Source organism: Nymphaea colorata, chromosome 12 (genome assembly GCF_008831285.2).
Source record: "Nymphaea colorata isolate Beijing-Zhang1983 chromosome 12, ASM883128v2, whole genome shotgun sequence".
Lineage (NCBI taxonomy): Eukaryota > Viridiplantae > Streptophyta > Magnoliopsida > Nymphaeales > Nymphaeaceae > Nymphaea > Nymphaea colorata.
Window position 1 is genome coordinate 17915411 of NC_045149.1, and position 9490 is coordinate 17924900.

Here is a 9490-nt window from a genome sequence, read left to right on the forward strand (position 1 = left end):
AAATGCCAAGCAGTCATTGTGGTGATATTGCATTTTACAGTTTATAAACATTTTCCATCTCTTTTTTAAGAATGGTATACAACATTCCAAAGGCTTCTTTGCTCCGGAATAATGAATTCCCCAGTCGTACCGCAACAAATTTTCGCAGTCATTAGCAATGTTCTCATTTCTCAAGACCAAGACCGAGGTGATTTGGGGACCGAACACCTGCCATAACACTTGTTTTAAATAGAAAAAATTATTAAAAAAATTAACAACTGGGCAAGTAAGAAATTATCGTTTAATTTTAAATCTTATCAGATAGCACTAAAAATTTTCATATATCTGCTTAGTGAAAAAAAAAAAGAACACGAATTGTTAGTATAAAATAACCAAAATAACCTTTCAGATTTAGATATTTCCTAGTTGCACCTGAGTTAACGTTTCGGGTTCCTGCATGGGTTTTGACCGCAGCCGGCAAAAGGAGACCGTGGAACTTTATGTGGACTTCATTCCCTCATCTAAAGCGTACACACTTTCTTGAGGTTTACCACACCGGGCTCACTACTTGATTGATGATGTGATACATGCTCATGTAAGCATATATTTAACCTGATATTGTCAAGTCTTTTTTGTGAATTAACCTATTGCATGAATCAACCAATGTTTCATGAATGGGTTATCAGCGGACAATGTGCGGATGACTTTCTAGATATAAGTTGATATAAGACTGAATTGGTCCTGCATATTACGAACATTTGAAAGAACCTGAATCGGCCCCTGCCTCCTTGCAGGGAGGGGTGAACACAATGCACATCGGTCGATATGCAAAATTCCTCGAGTAAATGCCTGCCCAATTATGACTATGACCCAATTGTTCAATGTTTAACTCACAAAAAGATTATTCAGTTTCTTCACAGCTCATCAGCCTGCAAATCTTGAGACAACGGAACCACAGACAGAAGTAAACCAATCTTGTCCGGGCAGTTACGGTTCAATTCCATGGTCACTTTGGTTCAAGCTAAAGCTGACAGAATCTCTTGTGCTCTGACTGCGTGCTTTGGTTTTTAAACTTGAGGTCATTGAGATCTTGGTATCTATAGGTTTAAATGGGCAGACCTTATATGGTTACCACCCACGCAGGAAAATCCATATATATAAGGTCGGACCGTCTCCTCCGTCTATGGAGAACAATGGTTTGGTCAAACAAATCCAACATTTTAACTTATGCAGTTTGATGGTATCGTGAATTTGGGGTGTGGTTCAGGAAAGACCTTGACAGTTTTACTGCTAGTCTGACCAAGATTGTGGACCGATTTTCCCTCCGGCTCCAACTACGTAAGGGAGAAAAGATGGTTACGGATTTGGTTGAGGTCAAAATAAAAGACAACAGCTTGTTTCAGAGCAGCAACGTCTCCAACAGGAATTGAGAGAGTCACCTGGTTAAGTGTGCTGCAGCACTGGTGAGGTGACTCGCAAGGAAATGAGCAGCCCTGTTACGTACCAGTGATTTGAGCTGCATCACTTGGACATACTCACTCACACTGCCCTTGTGGACTTAATGACCAAACCAGGTCCAACCGAAGCATATTTGGCTTTGATGCAGAATTCACAAGTGTAAGAAAGTAAATAAATAATTTGAGAAACGACCAAGCTCTGGTGCAGGAATATAGATCCACCAGGGAAAATTACTTTGCGCATTCTACCAATCAAACCAGCAAGGAAAAGAAAGAAGCATATGCAAGCAACTCACTCAAAGTTTAGCATAATGTTCCAGAAAATAATCAGCACAGAGGCTACATATTAGAGGGTTACAAAAATTGTCTGGTCTCCCCCTGTGTATATTCAGGGAGCAATGACAGTTTGTCACCAAAGGGACACTTGAGATATATGCAAGATAGGGAAGAAAAAAAAAACACTTAGACCATTACCAAGACGAAATAAGGGGGAAGAGACATAATGAAAGACACAAGGTGACTTCCAGATTCCAAATTCCCTGGGGTCTGGCACATAAAATGAGGTGGAAAACATGAACACCCAGAGAGTCCAAAAAGACAGGCAACAATAATCCAGACGGTGCAGCAAGTAGGCCCTGGCAGTATGAAAAGATTTTCCAACCTTTGAGCCCGTCGAGCATGCACAGAGTAAAGCTTCCAGAACTATTTCTTTTATGTACAAAGCTTAAGATCCACAACAAGCTGATTTAGCTGGAGCATCACCAGGAGCTGCAGCTGCATCTTGTTTGCTAATCTTGATGGCTTGGGGCTGCATTAAGATGAAAAAATTGTGAACCAAAAGGTTTCCCTCAATGTTATAAGAGCTTTCAAGATTCATCACAAAACTATCGAACCTCAGCTTTCGTATCACTGTCTGCAAGTCTTTGCTTTATATCCCTAGCAATTGAAAAGAACACCTGTTCCACATTGAAGTTTGTTTTGGCACTCTGCATACAAATACCATTGTATTTAAGCCAAAGATATACAAATAAGACTAATGATTTGCAGACAAAGAAGAAGCAGCAGGGCTGTAACTTACAGTCTCAAAGAACTTGATCCCATACTCATCTGCCAATGCCTGACCTCGCGATGTTGGCACAGCCTATAAAAGGAAAGATATTTTTATGAATTTTAGAAAAGGACCCAAATGGATTTTGTGCAAGAAACAACACCCTTGCTTACGCGTTTGCTTTCGTCCATATCAGCTTTATTGCCAACCAAAATCTTGTTAACGTTGTCAGATGCATGCTGCTCTATGTTCCTAATCCAGTTTCGTATGTCTGTGTGGATTGTGAATAGAGATATTTGGAAACAAATTCTTGAAAGATAGGCATAAAAAAGAAAAGGTAACAAGATTAGAGAAAGAAGTAAATACTGTTGAATGAAGACTCATCTGTGACATCATACACTAGCAAGATGCCCATGGCTCCCCTGTAATAAGCTACATACACAATGACATAAATTAACACAAAAATCAGAAGTTTCACACTTCATTCTTAATGCCTTTAGGTAATGATAAGTCTACCAACGGAAAAGTGAAAAAAAAAAAAAACATAACCCACCATTCAATCATTGATTATTTTGGCAATTTCCTTCAGTTTTAGAACAATGAAACTGAGAAAAGCAAAAACAACTGTGAACACACCATCATATACCTGTTGTAATTGTCCTGAAACGTTCTTGACCAGCTGTGTCCCAAATTTGCAATTTGATCCTTTTTCCATCAAGTTCAATATTCCTAATCTTGAAGTCAATCCTGATGGACAAATATTCAATTTTTCAGACTGTTCGGAGTGAAAGAAACTACCAAGGACTAGAGGATCTCAGTTCTTGGAGCAAACCCTATGGTTGTAATAAAACTAGTGGTGAATGAATCATCAGAAAAACGCAATAGGAGACAACTCTTCCCAACCCCTGTAAGGAAAAGAACACATTTTAGTTAATATTGCTGACGAACTTAGACAGTTTAAACCAATGAATCAGGTGCAACCTTCCATAACCCAACATTTAATCAAAGAAAATGAGATTGAACAATACTACGGAGAAACCAACCACAAAACAGAAAATTACCCTTAGTAACACAAACAAAATAAAATGTTCTGCTGTTCAGATTTATAAGACAATGCATGACCATACAGATTACAGTAACAGACTCAGCAAGGAAAATCGAAATGGGGAAAACTTGAGTTCCTATATAAAAATCTATCCAAAATGCATGTCAGATGACCAGACTAATGCTGTGGTTCTGTACCAACCACTTGCAAAGAAGCAACTATTCTCCAATAGGTGCATTCATCTATTCATTTATTCCCATATAAATGCAGACATTGCAGAACCGGCAGAGATGATAGCAAGTCACCTATTCATTATGAAAACACTTGATGATTAAAACGTCTAAGGATCCATAGGAAACTCTATATAAAAAGCACATATATTTAAAGAAATTGAAATCCTTAGCATAATTGAAAGCACAGACTCTATCGAGATCAGGCAAAGAAGCTCATTGCTTAAGCATGCTATTTGCTTATTAGTTATGCAGAAGGGACCAACTTATCAGCAGTATGAAAAACTCACATTTTATATAAAGAGTTAGCTACAAGTGGTTGATTGGATCATTGGACATATAACCTTGTTCAAATCATTCTGTGGAACCAATTTTGCCAAACTATAGGGCTGGGGAGTGGCTGGTAAGCCCATCCCTGCATTTCTATTTTTTGTTTTCTTATTTGTTCATTCAGGGAGCTATTAACACCAATAAGCAATCTTAGTAGCCCCAACCACAGACATTCTGTCCATCTTTACGAAAAGCCTAGCTCCACAAAAAATGAAATTTCTCGTCCTAGTCCACAACTATCAACTACGAACTCACATCACTCGGGAAAACCGTAGGGCCTGACCCGCAAGGTTGAGCTTTTCTCGGACCACTTTGCAGAACGGCGATTGAATGAAAAGCAAAAGAATTCGATGTCGATTTCAATCATTAAGGGCCAGATGAAGATGACAAGGTTTGGCACATCCGTGACTAAAGAAATATTTGGAATATAAATAGACATGCATAAACATATACATTACGGGAAAGCAAAATAAAACAAGTGGACAGACCATGACTTCTTACACCTCTAATTCCTGCAAAAACCGAACGAAGCGTGTGGATGGATCACGCTTAAACCTTTAAAAAAAAAGAAAAGAGAAAACCTAATTAGAATCAAAGCGAGACAAACAACAAAAAATTCGGCATAATTTTCCAAGCACGGAGACATGCCGATCTGCAAATGAGCCCGATAAAAACGCAATCCATTTTCCAAAACCGCTTTAATTCGGTAAAATTTATCTGCAATCATCCGATCATCGAACGTCTAACTCTTACCATTAGCATCCAGAACCGATCAGAAAACCCTAGTTTCTCATGGCGAGCTAAAACCGAGCCGATCGCTCGTTCGATTAGGGGACTCACAAAGAGATCAACACATGGAAAGCACAACAGAGGGCCACAGAAACAAGAAAAGGCGAGACCGAAGGCAGTGCATCAAACGGCAGAAGAGACAGGGGAAGAGGACGTAAAAAGAGGAGGAACAAGAGAAGCAAGAGAGGGAAACCCCAAAAAACGGGAGAAGGGAAACGGATCTTACCGCTGTCGCCGATGAGTAGGAGTTTGATGAGGTAGTCGTAGTCCGCTCGTGCTCTGGGCGGTGCTGCCATCCTCCTCCTCCGCGGATCGACGATCTCTCCTTCTCTTCTTTCCTCTCTCACACACACACTCTCTCTCTCTGGTTTGGAGGGGAGGGGGAGAGAGAGGATTCAAAAACCCAAAACAGGAAAAGGAAAAGGGAAAAAAGGAACCGGAGACCTAAAAAGGACAAATAAATCAGAGGAACTCACATTTTTTTTCCCCGAAAACTCGGCGAAATCTGAACGGTGCTGAACTACCCAACCAATCGTCGACACGACTCTCTTTCTCTCTCAACCCGATTCTTTGGAATCCAATATTTCTCCATTCGTCCGAGCCATTCGGTTCCCTTCCCCTCCTTGAGCGCTAATTATAATTTTTCTAAAAAAGAAAACTACGGAGAAAAACATTTTTCTAAAACAGAAGACGAAGGAAGGAGAAAACGATTAAAAAATTTCATCAACGCCCTAGAATTTTAGCCGTAAGTCCAAAAGCAGCCCTGATGTTTTGGGATACGGGGTGCGTTAATGGGTTGGAAAAAAACTGATTTGTGTGTTTGACTCTTCAAAATGTTGAGATGTTCGACCAAAATATCATGTATTTTCGAAACATTTTATCAAAGTATATATTTGAAGAACACAGTGCTTTTTTTTTTCCCCTTAAAGCATGATTCTATCACGTTTAACATTTGAAGATTAGTTCTGGGAACCATATTCTTAATCAAATCATATTTTTTGAAACAAAATGGCAGTGTTGTAGCACTCCATTATGAAATATTTAGGCTCCCATTGAAGATTATTTTTCATAACTTATAATAAAGTTGGTTAAGTGATTGATATCTTAGTTTCATCTTTTTGAGGCCGAAACTAAACCTATTCGAAGGCGGGTTCTGAACGGGCCTACTAGTTACAAGTGTTTTAAAACTATTTGTTATAAGAACATGATTTTTAATATAATAGTGATCTTGATCCTATCAAAAACCCTTTTAGTGTACAACATGGAGTTGTGAAACCATATGTGAGGAAAATTTTAGCATTTCACTCACTCCCTCTGGGGTTTTGCACCAAGTTGCCTTTTGAACTTGCATTGCGTTTTATCAAATTATAAATAACTGTAACAAGTCCATCAAATGGTTTATGCATTTTATCGTCGCAGGTGAAATGTCATAACAAACATCCTATTCCAACCAAGAAGACCATGAGTTTGCTCCTCATTTGAGAGCCGGTTACTCATGGTTGTTGGTCCTCAATAATGCAGGGCGAAAGATTTTTCTTTTGCATCCTTTAAAAATACTTTAAAAATTCCTTTAATTTAAAGCGGCAAATATGTCATTTTATTGATTATTTTAGTATTGTTTGCTAGGAAAGGGGGGCAGTTGCACGAGACGTAAATGAATAGTTGAACACTTATTTGGTTAAGTTTTCTTAACAGAAGCCGTGGTTTGTGGTTCACTCATTATTTGGGCGTCTTTTTGTAATAATTTCAATTTTTCGGGTCCATCGAAGCCAATTTCTGAGAAGGCTGAAAGCGTTAACTCCGCTGCGCTTACATTTAAAAGCGAAGAACGAGGACTTCACGTATGGTATCACATAAATTTAGATGAACATTTAATGATAAGCAGTGTGGATTAAATTTCCATGTAAGAACTAAGTTCTAAGTGTTCGAGTCGGGCGTTGGATCTTCGGATCAACTAAAGAGTGGGTTTAGTTCCGCAGATCTTAGAAAATGATTGAGATCAAGACCCATGGTTAAAACAAAACGAGACAGGGTTTGGACCAGAAATCCAAAGATCCGAAGCCACCGGAATTAGAGGACCCACCCCAAGGCAGTGCCACAACTGAGATGTCATGTGGGTGCTCACCGCATCACGTCTTCTCTTTTCCAGGCTAAGATGGACGGTGGTGGTGAACTGGAAGTGACACGTGGCAATATGTCGACCTCCCGTGAGCTGTTTGCTGGGGAATGGTAGGCTGGCAGATGAGTTGTTCACTCCTGCTCAAGAATCTTGGTTGGTGGACTTGAAATCTCCATAACGAGAAAGCAAGGATATCCATTAATGGTTCGAATATAACTGGATATTTGATTTCAATTGCATAGATTTGATAAGAAAAATTCAAATCCGAGTAGTAGTTAGAATTGAATTTGGTATAGATTTTCACAACAAATCAAAAAGTATTTGAGTTGGATGAAGATTCGGATCTGTGTTTCTTATTCGAATCCGAGTATGGTAATAATGATTTGAACCAGAACGGTTGACATGAAACAGACCTTACTTCGAAGAAAAAACATGGTAATTTTATTTCAGCGACAGAGATGTTTTATACAACTTGCAAGATAGACCTCCTATATATATTGAGATGTTACATTGATCAGGAAATGAAAAGTTTCGTTGGCATTTTATATTGGTAAATTAAAAAAACAGGTGATGTTAACAATATTGAACTTTGAGTTAGAGTGTTTTGAGAATATGATATTTTATAGTAAACAATATATTATTTCTTTTGTTTTAAGCTGAGAAGTGTTCTTAATTCTCGCCGCAGAATAAGAGAAGGATACCTACTATAATGACGTCAACCTGGCTAAGATTTAATTCCATCAAGGGATAATACACAAGGATACCTACTATAATTTTATCAAAAATTTGGATGAAATCTCCAAAACCAAGATTGTTAAATCCGTTTACGGCTCATATTGGCTCATTAACACACATAAGATTTTTTTACCGTGAAACAGACTGAAAAAATTATGAACAAAACTAAGTTTTTAATTTGGTTTTCTTTCCATTCGAAGAATATAAAACTTCAAATGCCTTAGTCTCTCTCTCTCTCATATATTGAGGTTTTCACATGCTACTCAAAGAAGAGAATATTCTCATAGTTATTTTCTAGTGCGAACATATCAGGCGTGATTGTTTCCATATCCTAAATTTAAGGGTCTGTTTGTACTCTACAGGTGTTCAATGATTCAAATGTTCATAAGTCATTTTCTTCGCGAAATAAACATAAATCACCTACATGTTTATCTGGTACTCAAGATTGTTGACATAAAGTAATGACTACATCAGCCACGAGCCCATCTCTTCATTTTGCTATTTACAAAGATCTTACAGAGTATCGTGGTTTTTCTCTCAAGATATTTTCCTGCTAAATCATTTTAGATGTTTGATTACCAAAGTCAATAGTATTTTCTAGTTTTGACTTTCTCTGCTTCATTAGATTTCTCTTCGGTGCTCATATCCAGCATTTTTTTATTTTTCCTCTTCCATTGATTACAACTAGGGCTCGTGCCAAGAACATCAAACCAAGATAAGATGCGGCACTGATCCTGTTCCAGTTCACACTCAAAGCCCAACCCGTAGGATCCAGATCTAGTGATAAAGGAGGAAGGTTCCTTTAACATCGGGTTCCAACTCCTAGGATTTGATTATTTTACTGAACCAGGAGTATTTTCTGTGGATCCGGGTCTCACATAAGACCCTAATCTGAAATTTTCTGGTTGTTTTACAGTAAGCTCAGACAGCGAGGCTTCAGGGCCATATTTATATCTGGACCCAAACTAGGTGGGGTCTTTACTCCTTATGAAATTTCCTTAATCTTCTTCTCTCTTTATGATATGGCAAACTTATGGTTACATCTTTCAACTCGAGAATAGCGCTCGCCACTCCTCGCGTGTTACAGTTAACAAGAGGAGCCTCATATCCGAATTGACGACAGATGATAAGAGATTTGGTCGGAAATAAACCCGGTACCGTAGAAATGACAAAGACCCTCAAACCAGATTAGGCACAGTTGCAGCCTTAGTAGAATAAGATTTTTTGAAGTTTGGTGGCAAGAGAAAGAAAACCATGGTTGAAATCTCAGCATCGGCGCCATGTGATTAGATCGGTTGGTATGATTCCAGACAAATAAAAACACGGGAGACCATTCATTTTTTCTCTGACTTTTATTGATCAAACATGTGGCCAGACTTAATTGAAATAAATGCTTTTTTTTTTTTTTTGCATTAAAACCAGCTAGGCCGTCCTTACTGATAACCTGTCTTCTAAACATGTTCAAAGTTTGGACTGAGGAGAGGTGCAAGAAATGTCACACATACATCATAATTGCTAGGAAAATCAATGCCATACGAGGCTCAATCTGAGTAAATTAAGACATCATAATTGAAATGCATTGTTTGTCCCCAAAAACTAAACTACTTGCAGGTTTGAACTTTGAGCTCTTCACCTTAGCTTGAGAACAATTGTATTTAAGATCTGAAGAAGACATATCTCAGTTTTGAAAACTTTGAAACTGGACTTTGTATTAGAAGTAAACTTCATCTAATGGTGTTCCTAACAAAATGAAGCTCG

General features: G+C 38.3%; 1 protein-coding gene across 1 annotated transcript; it reads right to left on the bottom strand.

Moving 5' to 3' along the window:
* Positions 1–1718: 1718 nt before the first annotated feature.
* Positions 1719–5506, bottom strand: LOC116266070 (ras-related protein RABE1c-like). Its single transcript, XM_031647146.2, has 9 exons — positions 5355–5506; positions 5105–5242; positions 3317–3389; positions 3131–3231; positions 2851–2916; positions 2658–2755; positions 2515–2577; positions 2330–2422; positions 1719–2244 (listed from the first exon to the last, which is right to left on the bottom strand). The coding sequence occupies exons 2-9, from the start codon at positions 5172–5174 to the stop codon at positions 2161–2163; spliced, it is 648 nt and encodes a 215-aa protein (XP_031503006.1). The 5' UTR covers positions 5175–5242; positions 5355–5506; the 3' UTR covers positions 1719–2160.
* Between the last annotated feature and the right edge of the window lie 3984 nt (positions 5507–9490).

Bases quoted from the DNA above. Each gene is read 5' to 3' on its own strand.
- LOC116266070 (XM_031647146.2), bottom strand. From the start codon at position 5,174: ATGGCAGCACCGCCCAGAGCACGAGCGGACTACGACTACCTCATCAAA. The intron at 2,423-2,514 runs GTAAGTTACAGC...ATTTGTATGCAG, and splicing joins GGATCAAGTTCTTTGAGACT to AGTGCCAAAACAAACTTCAA. The intron at 2,245-2,329 runs GTTCGATAGTTT...ATCTTAATGCAG, and splicing joins ACAGTGATACGAAAGCTGAG to CCCCAAGCCATCAAGATTAG.